The sequence below is a fragment of the Natator depressus genome, chromosome 25 (assembly GCF_965152275.1).
Source record: "Natator depressus isolate rNatDep1 chromosome 25, rNatDep2.hap1, whole genome shotgun sequence".
NCBI classification, from domain to species: Eukaryota; Metazoa; Chordata; order Testudines; family Cheloniidae; genus Natator; species Natator depressus.
Window position 1 is genome coordinate 11,951,352 of NC_134258.1, and position 13,812 is coordinate 11,965,163.

Below are 13,812 nucleotides of genomic sequence, written 5' to 3' on the forward strand. Positions count from 1 at the left end.
TATCCTACTATGCCCCTCACATAGGCCCACTGTGTTGGTGCAAGCCCTATCTCACACCTGTGCAGCCCCATCTCACACCTGTGCAAGCCTGTCTATGCTGGGAGTCGGCACTAGGAGCAGCTACTTCAGTGCACAAAACACCCAGTGTAGACAGGGGCTCAGCTGATGCCAAATCACTTACCTTAGCTCAAGGTCTGGAGGCCTGGGCTTTCAGGTCCAACAGCCCTCAATTCTAGCCCCGCTGGCAATCCTGGGCAGTCAGAACATGGCGATTGCAGGCTGAACTGAGCGGAGCCCAGGTGGAAGAGAATGACTCCCAGGGTGCCGTGCCCCAAGGTCACATTTCCTCCTACGAGTAACTGAACAGCCTGGAGAGTGGGCAGGGCTCCAGAATCCACCCAGGCTTCCTTCCCTTTGCCAACTGGAAGCCCTGTGGCTAAATCCAATCACTTGGATTGCATCACCTCCCTTCCCCAGGGAGCCTGGTGCAGCCCAGTGCCACTGGCTGCAGCTCTGCTCCCCTGCATGCGGCAAGGCTGCCAGCCCTGCCCCGGAGGGAGTGTGAGACAGTGGGCAGGAAGCTGCTAGCGAGGCCCCTGCCCTGGGGAGGAAGAGACCCACTGGGCCAGGGGCTTGCAGGAGCCATGCTTCAGGGAAGCACTATGCGCTGCCAGCCAGCTGGAGTGGAGCCCCTTCCCCACCCACCCGCAAGCCCTGGCACCCAGTGGGGAACGCCTACCCCCAGCACAGGGGCTGTGGAGCACCCTTTAAAGCGGGGAGCCATAGATTTGGGCCCCCCCCACACCTGACCATCCTCTTCCTTTCACAGGTGCCCCCCAGCAGTCTGACCCACCCACCCCATGAGCCCCTATACCCACCCCTTCCAAATGGGAGTGAGTGACATTGTCACCTGGCGCATGGGGTCACAGTGCCACGCAGGATTACCCCAGCCAAAAAAATGGTCCGGCCACAGCCCAGATGCCCCCCCCCCCCCCGCCCCGGCTCTGCAGCCTGCAATCCTACAGCAAATAAATCAGCCCTGCTCAGAGCAACGACAGCACCACTCAGTTTGTCCCAGCCGGCTGGCCAGGGTGTGGGGCCTGGCCTGAGAGACAACAGGGGCTGGGCTGGATGGGAAAGTGAGGCATAGCTCTGGTTAAAGTGGCCCAGGTCATCCCTGGGCTGGCCCCACTTCCATGTGCTACAGACAACAAAGCCAGCTCCCACTGGGCCCCCCTGACCCCACGGGAGCTGGGACGGGAGCCCTTGACCTGCAGTTCTGAACTCAGGCGTCAGCTCCTTGAGCGAAGGGAGCGCTCCCTGCCCTGGCAGTAGTAGTAGGTCCTTTATCGTCTCTGTGAGCTTGACCTCTAGCTGGCAACATGCTCCTGAACGAAAGCAGCTGGTTAGAAGCATGCTGGAGGAAGCATATAACTCAGCCATTGGAGCCGTCCAGCTGAGCCGTGCCCCCTTCCCCGGGACAGGGCTCCCAGCCCCCTGTGCAGAGGGCATGTGTGCGTTGTGGGGAGACAGACAATCAACCCCCCCACCAGCCCCTTGATAACAAACCAGGAGCCTGGTGGAGCAGGCTGTGTGTTTGTGCCCCCAAGTGGGGCTGAAGAGGGAACGGGGGGTGGGGCTTTGGGGGAGGAGAGGAAGGAGAGCAGGGGGAGAGAGGGAAGGAGGTTTAATGGGGGAGCCAAGGAGCGAGGGGAGAAGAGGGGGTTAATGGGGGGGGCAGGGGGTTAATGGCAGGGGGAGGGGCTTGCTGGAAGGAGAGGATTAATGGGAGGGGGTGGGCAGCCCTGGCAGCCTCGCTTCTGCTTCCCCCTGGCTCCCGCTGACGTGTGGTGCCCACGCAGTGATGCCGACACCTCCAGATGCCTTTGGTGGAGGAGCTGGCGCTGAGGAGAATGTGAAGAGGCTGCCAGAGGCTGGCTTCAGCAGGGGGCCCAGGCGGGAGACAAAGCAGAGCTTGGAGGGGGAGTATAAACCCCTCCTTGGGCTGAGCCACCCCCTTCCCCAGGCCCCCGGTGAGCCCGCTTGGCCCCCGGCATCCCACCCGCCCCCGAGTGCCATCTCTGGCAAAACTCTCATTGACTTCAATGGATTTAGCCTCTGCTTTTAGAGCCCCCCCTTCCCTCTAGCCTGGTGCCCTGGGGAGACTCAGCCAGGACTCGAGGGGTGGGGCAGAGCTGGCAGAAAGGGGGCAGAGACCCTCTCCCAGCAGACCCCAGGGCATCTTCTTGCCTTTCCCTTCTCTCAGTTCCATCTTCTCGCCCCTGCAGAGAGGCCCCGGCTACCACAGACCTAGAGGCCAGATACCCTGGTGAGGGGCACCTCTAGGAATACCCTGCAATGGGCCTGGGAGACAGATCTGGGCTCTTGCCTGCTGGAGGCAGTGGTGGCCAGGACAGGGCAGAGGCAGACACCAGCTGGGTGTCCCCAGTGTAGCACCCAGCTGGTTCTAGAGACAACCCCAGGGGTTCTAGGGCCAGGGATGGGAGCTGGTTTCTAGCAGCCCCACCCCCCATACACTCAGTTAAAAGTAGGGGGGCATTAATCATCTGGTTTGTTCCTCTGGATTGTAACAGGGTTAGGAATCCTCTGCCTGGCACATGGGTCAGTCCTGCAAGGGGCTCAGCGCCGAGAACTCCCCTCAGTTACCGGGAGTCGAAGGCGCTCAGCACTTTGCAGGATCGGGCTCTGACAGGCCAGCCCTGTTCAGACACCCTGAGGTCTCCCTGCATGTTTGGCTGAGTCCCGTCTGATGTCCCAGTTCCCCCCACCCCCAGTATGCTCTCAACACTTAACCCCCTGCAACCTTTAATCTTGTTGGTTCTGTTTGTCCCTCTTGATCCTCCTGTGTCCAACCTGGTGCCACCCCAATGACTCCAATGGAGTCTCACCAAAGATTGGGATCTGGGTTTGGACTGCCCCGATGCCTGGGGGCGTTAGGGACTGGCTCTGTCCTCGTGGAAGAGTCAGGGTGTAGTGGGCTGGGGTCCATGCAGGTTTCTCTGAATCTGGAGTTTGGTGATTACCTTTAAACATCCAGGGCCTGAGTTACCGTTACTCTAAGGCACCTTTACAGCATAGAGTGTCCAGAACCAGCCCTCTTAGGCAGGGGCCTCTCCAGCCAGTGTAGAATGGCCACAAGGGTTTTTCACTGTCCCTGCTCCCAGCCCCTGGCGTGGGGTGCGTGTAGGGTGTGTGGCCAGAGCGCACTGCATTACAGCTATTTTCTGCTTCCCAGGGACAAAGGGAAACAGAGTACAAATTAGAGCAGCCCTCAGGCTGCTCTAACTTCCACTGGGGGCTGGGCATGGCCTCAGAATGCAACAGAGCACCCCAGTGCAGGATCAGAGTAACAGAGACTCAGGTCCACAGAATGCAACAGCAGGGGAAGAAAACTGTGAATCAGGCCACCGCAAGCCACTGGGGCTTTGGTTTATTACCATGGTGTCAGCTAAACTCCCTTGATGGATCTGTAGTGCTCTCTCTCTCTCTCTCTCTCTCTCTGACTGGAACCCCTGGATCTATTTTCTTTGTATCTGACAAATACCGATAGAAACCCATGCTCTGACAGGTGCAGAGGGAGGCGACTAAGGAGCTGGAGGGAGCTGGGTCTTGACTTGGGAGCGGGTGATAATTGATGAAGGAGTGGATGGGGTTTTCTGGGGTCAAGGATGGTGGTGCGGGAGGGCGCATGGGGGGGCCAACTCTGAGGCTATGCCATGTATCTGAAATTCATATTACATTCTCAAATCTAATTTGTACTCATACAAATCTGACCCAACGGATGGGACTGTCCTGGCGGCTCGTCCCATCTAATCTGATCCATCTGCCTGTCCCTGCAGCTAGCAAGGGATGTGAAGGGTAACCAGAAGGGTTTCTACAGGTATGTTAGCAACATGGAGAAGGGCAGGGAAAGTGGGGGAACCTTACTGAATGGGGGAGGCAACCTAGTGACAGAGTATGTGGAAAAAGCTAAAGTATTCAATGCTTTTTTGCCTCAGTCTTCACAGACAAGGTCAGCTCCCAGACTGCTGCCCTGGGGGCAGCACAGTGCAGGGAGGAGGTGAGTGCCCTCAGTGGTGAAAGAATAGGTTAAGGATTGTGTAGAAAAGCTGGACATGCATAAGTCCATGGGGCCGGATCTAATGCATCCGAGGATGCTGAGGGAGTTGGCTGATGTGACTGTAGAGCCATTGGCCATTATCTTTGAAAACTCGTGGCGATTGGAAAAAGGCAAATATAGGGCCCATCTTTAGAAAACGGAAGAAGGAGAATCTGGGGAACTACAGACTGATCAGCCTCACCTCAGTCCCTGGAAAAATCATGGAGCAGGTCCTCAAGGAAACCATTTTGAAGCGCTTGGAGGAGAGGAAAGTGACCAGGAACAGTCAACATAGATTCACCAAGGGCAAGTCATGACTGACCAACCTGATTGCCTTCTGTGGAGATAACTGGCTCTGTGGATATGGGGAAAGTGGTGGACGTGATATAGCTTGACTTTAGCAAAGCTTTTGATATGGTCTCCCACAGTATTCTTGCCAGCAAGTTAAAAAAGTATGGATTGGATGAATGGACTATAAGGTGGATAGAGAGCTGGCTAGATTGTCGGGCTCAATGGGTAGTGATCAACGGCTCCATGTCTAGTTGACAGCCGGTATCAAGTGGAGTGCCCCATGGTCTGTCCTGGGGCCAATTTTGTTTAACGTCTTCATTAATGATCTGGATGATGGGATGGATTGTACCCTCAGCAAGTTTGTGGATGACATTAAGCTGGGGGAGAGGTAGATACGCTGGAGGGTAGGGATAGGGTCCAGAGTGACCTAGTCAAATTGGAGGATTGGGCCAAAAGAAATCTGATCAGGTTCGACAACAGCAAGTGCAGAGTCCTGCACTTAGGACGGAAGAATCCAATGCACTGCTGCAGGCTGGGGACCGACTGGCTAAGCAGCAGTTCTGCAGAAAAGGACCTAGGGGTGACAGTGGACGAGAAGCTGGATATGAGTCAGCAGTGTGCCCTTGTTGCCAAGAAGACTAACAGCATATTGGGCTGTATTAGTAGGAGCACTGACAGCAGACTGAGGGAAGTGATTTCCCCCCTCTATTTGGCACTGGTGAGGCCACATCTGGAGTATTGCATCCAGTTTTGGGCCCCACACTACAGAAAGGATGTGGACAAACTGGAGAGAGTCCAGGGGAGGGCAACGAAAATGATTAGGGGGCTGGGGCACATGACTTATGAGGAGAGGCTGAGGGAACTGGGATTGTTTAGTCTGCAGAAGAGAAGAATGAGGGGGGATTTGATAGCAGCCTTCAACTACCTGAAAGGGGGTTCCAAAGAGGATGGAGCTCGGCTGTTCTCAGTGGTGGCAGATGACAGAACAAGGAGCAATGGTCTCAAGTTGCAGTGGGGGAGGTCTAGGTTGGATATTAGGAAAAACTATTTCACTAAGAGGGTGGTGAAGCACTGGAATGGGTTCCCTGGGGAGGTGATGGAATCTCCATCCTTAGAGGTTTTTAAGGCCCGGCTTGACAAAGCCCTGGCTGGGATGATTTAGTTGGGGTTGGTCCTGGTTTGAGCAGGGGGTTGGACTAGATGACCTCCTGAGGTCTCTTCCAACCCTAATCTGCTATGATTCCTTCATACCTAGAGACACCTGCAAACACTTCCACCAGTCAGGCATGCATGGACAAACTGGGTTTCCTTTTAAAGATGGAGCTTTTCCTGTTGATGTTTCCTCCTTGTGTATGAAATGCCTAGCACTGGGCAAGAAGATTGAATGGATCCTATCTCCATGCATGGAGTGCCCTCTTCTGGTGCCATAGGGTGGTTATGTATACACTGCCAGGTAACACTCACACACACACTCTCACACACACACTATCCTTGTGAGGCCCTCTTCCCATTCCCCTCCATTCATTCTATCATGATTCAGAATTGGGCATAAAGACTGCTATTTCTCAGGCCTCCATGCTAAGAGCTGATAATATGCACAGTACACAGTCCCTCTGTGTGTCCATTTCTGAACAGGTAGATGGTAGCTGCTGAGTCTCAAGCACTGTTAGTGGCATGGTGGCTCCAGAGACTATCGGACCAATAGCGAAGGAATTGGTGGAGTTTAAACTAAACTGATTTTTTTTTCCTGTTGCACATTTTGGGTTTTGGGGGACTGCGTTTCAAGGCTGTTGAGATGTAAGAGACAGAAACCGTGAGATTTCAATACCCCAGAGGGATTTTATGTGTCCTACAGGCACACACACAGGCTGCAGGGGAAAGAAAATTAAAAAGCTTTCCTCGCAAGAGGGAAATACTTTTCTTTGGTCAAGTGATTCTCTCCCTGTGCCTTGGTTTCCCCATCCATAACATGGGGTTAGTCATACCGACTTCCTCTGTAAAGGGCTTTGAGAGCTAGAGATGAAAAGCACTGGACATGAACTAACTATATTTATTAATTAATTACATTATTACTATTAACACTGCCTAAAAATTAATGCAAAACAGTGGCACAGGGACTCTCCCTCCCAAGAGCGTTGACGGGGCCAGGGCAAGCTGGCTGAGTCCTGTTACACAGCTGTAAATCACATCATTTCTTTATACGTAACTCCACTACCCTACTTTTATTAATAAAATGGTCTCTGCTCTGCATGCAACTGGCCCTGTGCATGCCGCTACCCGACAGGTGGAAATGGATGCTGGGACGAAGAGCACTGGTCATAAATACTATGGAGTGGTTTTGTGGGGGGGGGGGGGGTAGGAGGAAAACCCGACCCTACAATAAACAAACAGGTGGGAAGTAAATAGCGGGGCACAGGAGGAAAAAACTACAACTCCCAGGAGTCCTAGAGGCAGCGGAGGCCTGCCCCAGTGCATTGTGGGATTCATAGCCTCAGTATTATTTTGATGAGTACTTCAATTCCCACGAGGCCTCGCGGCGGCTAAGCCCCCTGGCCCTAGTGCATCATGGGATTTGTAGTTTGGGGCGTTATCAGGACTACCATTCCCATGAGCCCTCGCGGCAGCAGCAACAGCGCGCCCCCCCCCCATCTTGCCCTGGTGCCTTATGGGATTTGTGGTCTGCAGCGCGATCAGGGCGGCGACTCCCACCAGCGCTCGCGGCCCCTCGCGTGGTGCATTGTGGGCGTGGCAGTCCGTCCCTCTCCCAGGGTGCCCCGCGCTGGCCCCGTTGCCCTTGGTGGCCTGCCCGCTCCGCGCCCGCCCCGGCCCCGCCATGCTGCCCGCTCGCCGCCTCCTGGCCCTCGGGCCCCGCGCGCTGCGCCTGCCCGGCCGCCGCGCCCCGGCCCGCTCCTACGCCGAGGCGGCCGCCGGCCCGGCCCAGATGTCCTTCACCTTCGCCTCGCCCACGCAGGTGCCGGGGCCCTCGGCCGGGCTGGGGGGTACGAGGGGGGGCGTGGGGGGGTCCTAGGCCGGGCCGGGGGGGGGTCCCAGGCCGGGCCGGGGGGTTCGAGGGGGGTGTGTGGGGGTTCCTAGGCCGGGACCTGGGGGGTACGAGGGGGGGCGTGTGTGGGGGGCTCCTAGGCCGGGCCAGGGGTGTGTGTGTGGGGGGGTTCTAGGCTGGGCCGGGGGGTACGAGGGGTGTGTGGGGGGGTCCTAGGCCGGGACCTGAGGGGTACGAGGGGGGTGTGGGGGGGGGTCCTAGGCCGAGGCCGAGGGGGTACGAGGGGTGGGGCACTTAGTGTGTGGGGGGGGGCGCGATCCCTGGGAGTGAAGGGGGGAATTGAACCCCCCATCACATCTCCCTGCACTTCCTGGCCTGGGGGCTCCCTAAGTAGGGGAGAGGCCAGGCCTTGCCCCCGGCTCCTAGCGGTCTGCAGTGTTAGAACTGGTCATGTTGGTCCCCAACCAGCCAGGTCTCTTCTCCTTCGAGGCTGGGCCGTTTGTTTTCCTGTCTCCTCTGTGAGCTTCTCCTGGGAGCCTGCCTTGTGGCTGGCACAGGGCTGTTCTCTGCAGGGTGCGGGTAAGGCCCAGTTAGACCTGTGCCGGAACGTGCAGCCCCATGCTAGAGCGAGCGGCGGCTGTGCCATGTGGGGATGGCAAGGAAGAGTCCCCAGGTGTGGAATTCTGTCACACACAGACACACACCCAGATACACACACAATCAGGAGCCTGGGTGTAGTGACCTTCAGAGCATATGCAGGGCACTGCCAGCCCTGTGAGAGCAAGGGGCTCTGGCAGCGCTCGGGGAAGGAGGTGGGTGCGGATCCCGAGGCTCTGATGGGAGCCATGAAATGCCATTTATGCATCTAACCTCTGTGGATTGTTCCATAGCGATAACAGACCCTGCAAGGAGTGTCCACCTGGTAGGGAAATGTTGTCCACGGCCTGTTTAAACCCAGCACGAGCTCTCTGCCAAATGGAGAGAAATGCTTGAGCAGATGCTGGGCAAACGATCTGCCCTGGCTGCCCAGTGCAAGCAGGGGGGAAGGCCGGGGTCAGGCCCTAATGGAGCAACCATTGGGGGTGAAAGGGATTTAGAAATCTTATTATTTTAAGAGATGGAGACACTAGTTCAGGCACAATACACTGGATTATCAGATTATAACCTAATTTTCCAGGCTGCTTTGTAGTGTTCTTCAGTCCTGGTCCTGAACCCCTAGCCTGGTCCTGGGGCCCCCATGCAGCTCAGCCAGTGCACCTTAACCTGATCCTGCAGCATCCAGTTCTGAAGCTCCCCAGCTCTGTTGTTTGTTTGTGCCGCAGTAGCACTGGAGTCCCCAGTCGTAGATCAGGGCCCTGATATGCTGGGCCCTGCACACACAGCGAAAAGGCGAGCTCCGCCCTGAGGATCTTACAGCCTAAGTACATTCTTGACCCTGCAGCACCCCCTGCTATGCCAGCTCTGCGCCCACACTTTACCAGTTTGCCACACCCCTTACATTCAGCATTCCTGACGCTCCAGTCCTGCCTTTTTGGAGCTGCTGTGGCTGCTGTGTTCCCCGTACCTGTGTAGTCAGGGTTGGCTCACAAGCGAGATGTTTGGTCTGTCTGATTCCTAATGGTGCTCGTGGCTCTTGTGTGTGGGTTGGCATGGCTTGCGTCTCCTGCCACGGAGGTGCCCAAGGTTAGCATGGGGCCTTAGGACTGGGCTAACTGAGGTGCTGTGGGTTGGGATTGAGGTGCACTGGCAGAGCTGTGTGGGGGATGTTCCAGAGCTGGGATAGCAAGGGGTGCTGCAGGTTAGGATTGAGGTGCATGGGGAGAGCGGGGTGGGTGCCCAAGGGTTGGGCCAGCAGGGGGTGCTGCAGTTCCAGTCTGAGGTTACACTGGCAGAGTGCCTTGGGGAGGCGGGGGATGCCCAGGGCTGGAACAGAGCATTAACACTGCAAGGCAGGACTTGCGAGGAGCCTGCCTCGCTATCTCTCTCCTATCAGCCTCCTCGGCCAAGGTTCACTTTAAGGCCTCCCTACGCTCTTCCCAAGCTTCTCCAAACCGCTCCCTTTGTCTCTCTCGCCCACTCCCGACTCCATGACTCCTCACGCCGCCCCCCTGCGCTTGGAGCGCTTTCCCAGTCAGTGTTTGCCAGGCCCACTCCCTCCCAACCTCCCGAGTCCCACCCTTCTGAAGCGTTCTGGCTGTACGCTTACGCTGAACCCGCTCGCCCCTTCAGCCTGGGAGGGCAGGGCAGAGATACTGTTAACTCAGCAGGTCGTGCCCATGCTGTGAGAGCAGACTCCCTGGGTCCCTTCTGGCCCTTGCTCAGCCAGTGAGCTGCAGGATGGGATGAGGGACCCTTGATGTCTGCCTGGTACTGCCTCCTGCTGTCAGGGTAGAGAACTGCTCCCAACCACCCTTCCCCTCTCTCAGGTGTTGTACAACGGAGCCACCGTGAAGCAGGTGGACGTTCCCACACTGAGCGGCAACTTTGGCATCTTGGCGGCTCATGTTCCCACCCTACAGGTCCTGAAACCCGGAGTTGTGACAGTCTTTGCCGAGGATGGCACAATGACCAAGTACTTTGGTGTGTGAAACTGGGTGGGGTCCTGAAAGTGTGAAAGGAGGCCTCAGGGAGGAATTGTTGTCTGGGAAGGACTCCCCTTTGGGGTTACCGTGGGGGAGAATCTTTGCTTCACCATTGATCATGGGAGCCTGGACTCCTCCTAGGTCCTGTCTGTGGGTCTGGAAGGGGGCTGTTGTCCAACGGATGGATTCTTGGGAATCTGGACTCCTGAGTCCTATTTATGGCTCTAGTTCTGTGTGAGTCTGGGTAAGCCACTTCATCTCTCTGCCTCAGCCCTCCTGCCAGTAAAATGGGGATAATCCCTCCTTCCTGGGGCAGGGGAGGGACTCTGGCAGGCTTGTGAGCCCTCTGCGAAGTGCATTGAGGTGTTCAGCTGGAGGATGCTGTAAGAGTCCTAGAACAAGCGAAGAAATGACCTGCGTGAGTGGCAAGTGAAGATCCACCGTTGGAGCGTGCGCCAGTCCCCTGGCAGGTCTGGGTAGTCTGTCCTGGTGACTAGAGCACCTGATGCCTGGGGCAGTGATAGTTGACAACAGACCTGGTGTGGGGGCGGGCTAAGAATGTGTAAGCTCCACTAGGTACAGATGGGGTACCAGCCATTGTGACTCCTTCCTGCCACCGTGGTCCTGTGACCTGGCCCCACAAACCAGGCTTAGCTCACAGCCCTGCCCTGTACCTGGGGGCTACCCAGTACAGCCACTGACTCCGTCCCCCTGCTGTTGTGTTTGCAGTGAGCAGTGGTTCCATCACAGTCAATGCAGACTCCTCTGTGCAGCTGCTGGCAGAAGAGGTGGCCGCTTTGGACATGCTGGATCTCACTGTGAGTACCCTGCAGTCGCCTGCCCACCCTGGGTGGCAGGGAACAGGCTGGGCTGGGCCCCGCTTGCTAGCAGGGCAAAGAATCCGACTACATGCTGAGGTCTCTTGTGGGAGATTTGCTCCCCATTCCTCCTGCGTGGGCTGCCTGTCTCAGGAGCTTCTTGTGGCTGAGGAAGGCTTTCCCAGATCAAGGTCTGTTTCCTCACCCTGAGCTCTCCACCCACTGCCCAGGATCATAGAATTAAACCTTCCTTTAAAGGATACAGGGGACAGAAGCTGAGTTAACCCCTCCCTGCAAGCTGCCTCCCTTTGTCCTGGAGTGTTCAGCGATCTTTCGCAACGCCACACCTGCTTCAAAGTCTTGGGGGGCCCATCTTTTAAACCTGGGGCCCTGTAGTAGGCTGCCCGATGCCTAGGCTGGCCTCAGACCCACGGAACAGGCCTCTCTACACACGCTGTGTGTGGATGAGTGCCGGCGCGCAGGGCTGGCCTGCGCTGCAAAGGCTGCAACGTTGGGCTGCTGGGGTTTGCTCCTGCAGCCAAGGACAAGCCGCCTCGGTGCCCTCCCAGGAAGGGTTTTAATGCTGCTGGCTCAGCAGTTGCCTGGTGTGGCGTTGCTGAATACGCCCTTGCCCTTTAAGAGCGGTTTGTTCTGCAGCACTGCTGACTCTCTTAAAGTGACAGCTGCCCTGGGGAAAGGGGCCTGGCTGGCTGACTTGGGGCAGCAGGTCCTGTCTAACCACAGCCCAGGGACACCCCAGACAGTGCCCCTGACTGAGAAGGTCACTTGGTCTGTCTCCATGGCCTCTGCTGAGACAAATTTGTCCTCGTAGGTCCTGTGTGCTTGAAAAGGGGCTTGACTTGAATGAGCAGTGTGTGGTATAAGGATGTCCCTGAGCACCCACCCTGGGCACCCAGTGCTGGTGTGGGGCCCAGGCTCATTACGTCCAGTCTCCATAATAACAGCCACCCGCTCAGCTCAGTGATGCATCTCCGGGTGTAGCTGTTCCAGCCCCAGAATCCCCAGCAGTGCCAGAGGCAGCTGTGCTCTGACGTACCTTCCTGCTCCTAATCTCCCAGTGACCACTCTTCCCCTTGCTTGTGTGTTTACAGACTGCTAAGTCGAATCTGGATAAGGCCTTATCCCAGCTGGCTGCAGCACCTGACGAAACGGCTAAAGTAGAAGCCCAGATTAATGTAGAAGCCAGTGAGGCCCTTGTAAAAGCCCTGGAGTAATTAGGGTAAGCGTCTTCTGTAACAAGAACAGGAGGACTTGTGGCATCTTAGAGACTAACAAATTTATTTGAGCATAAACTTTTGTGAGCTACAGCTCACTTCATCTGTAACGTGGCCTGGTGGGGAGCTCCCGATCTTTGTTGTTAACTCAGTCCTCTTTGAAGCCCCATCTACAAGGGCTGAGGCGGCGGCGCAGGGCTACTCAGCCCAGTGGGAGATTGGTGTATCGACAGCCAAGCTTCCCTGTCTGCCCTGATGGAGGAGAGAACCCTCTTGCAGCCCTGGCCCTTGGTGAACAACCAGATGCAGACACTAAAGCAGTTGGGGGTATGCCCCTGCCATAGCAGACCTCTGCCATTAGATGGCAGCATGGGCCAGGTCAGTCTCTGATCATGGCTGCAGGGCAGGAGGGGTGCCTGGTTATGAATGACTAGAAGGTAGCTAATGCCTGGCCACAATCGGTTCCTGACCCAAGCTGGAGTCTCCGCATTCATAGTGGCACTCTGATTAATATGTCACTGCTATTTACAGACTTCGCTGTGGGGTCTGAAGGTTTCTAGGTATAGCCTCGGACACTGCAGGGCAAATTTGGGGATTGGCTGGTATTGGGAGTCTGACTTACAGGTGGGGGGTGTGGCAGGCTGTGCCATCCTAAGCTAAATAGTTACACATGCCTCCACCCCCATTTTGATGCTGATCTCCTCAGTGAGAACGAATTTCTCCTGTCTCTGTGGTTCTGCCCAGTGCCCCTGAGCTCAGTGCACGATCCTGCCAGCATATGGCATGCTGAGCCTTGGCGCTTGGCTGAGTGCCTGCTGGGTTTGAAAGGTGCTGCACGGGAAGCCCCAGAGACCATCCGAGCAGGTATAAGAGGACAGGTTGCCCAGCTGTTAGCCCCTGGTCATCTTCATGGATGAGAGGAGAGCTTGGTCTGTATGGCCGGTTTGCTCCTTGTCCACTCCCCTGGGGCTGTCAAGGGTGCTCGTGGTTCAGTGCCTTGTTTCACATAGGCCACAAAATGGCTGTTGGCCATGAACATCTTCCAAGCCCCCAGAGGAAAGGCACTGTGTTCCTCATTGTTCCCTTAGCCTGGATCCCTTTTAAACCTTTCCACTTGTGTGTGTTGCAGGGATTCTGTTGTCGATGTGCAGAAGCCATGGACTGGGGCTGGGCCCGACTCCCCCTCCCTCCCCCGCCCGTTTGTACAGATGGCGTGAGACAGATTGATGCCGATATATTGCTTTGATCAATTAAAGAAAACAAAAGCCCCAACTTGCCGTGTGTGACCTTCTTCTGAGGCAGGTTCAGCCTGTGGAACGGAACCCATGGTTTGCACCAGCCAAATTGCACAGTGCTCCTCTGCAGGTGACGTGCTAATTGTGGGGGTGTTCCTGCCCCAGCCGTGGTCTGGATGGGTGAAGCTGGGAGCGGTCGCCCCAGAGGCATGTAGGGTTGGTCTGTGAGGGGTCCCCTTAGCGGGGTGCATCTCCATGGAGAACCATGCTGAAGGTTTCGTCTTAAGTCACATTCTTCACCCCCTGGCACCAGCTTGCAGAACAATCTGCCTGAATGGAAGGATTAGTGCTGTGCAAACCTAGGTGCCGACGGCCCAGTGGGGCAGCCTTAGACTCGGCTCTTATCTCCTTCTGCGTAGTAATGGCTTGCAGGGAGTTAAAACCAAAACTCTGCTCCCCACCCGCCCTGATCACCCACCTCAGCTCTCCCTGTGAAATGGTCTTCTGCATATGCCTGTAGGGATTCTTGT

The 13,812-nt window shown here is 56.4% G+C and overlaps 1 protein-coding gene across 1 annotated transcript; it reads left to right on the top strand.

Annotated features, from left to right (window-relative positions):
- Positions 1-7,244: 7,244 nt before the first annotated feature.
- Positions 7,245-13,337, top strand: ATP5F1D (ATP synthase F1 subunit delta). Its single transcript, XM_074939281.1, has 5 exons — positions 7,245-7,382; positions 9,839-9,992; positions 10,724-10,812; positions 11,925-12,052; positions 13,177-13,337. Exons 1-4 carry the CDS (start codon positions 7,245-7,247, stop codon positions 12,045-12,047), a joined length of 504 nt encoding a protein of 167 aa, XP_074795382.1. The 3' UTR covers positions 12,048-12,052; positions 13,177-13,337.
- Positions 13,338-13,812: the final 475 nt, after the last annotated feature.

Bases quoted from the DNA above. Each gene is read 5' to 3' on its own strand.
- ATP5F1D (XM_074939281.1), top strand. From the start codon at position 7,245: ATGCTGCCCGCTCGCCGCCTCCTGGCCCTCGGGCCCCGCGCGCTGCGC. The intron at 7,383-9,838 runs GTGCCGGGGCCC...CCCCTCTCTCAG, and splicing joins CCTTCGCCTCGCCCACGCAG to GTGTTGTACAACGGAGCCAC. The intron at 9,993-10,723 runs GTGTGTGAAACT...TTGTGTTTGCAG, and splicing joins CACAATGACCAAGTACTTTG to TGAGCAGTGGTTCCATCACA.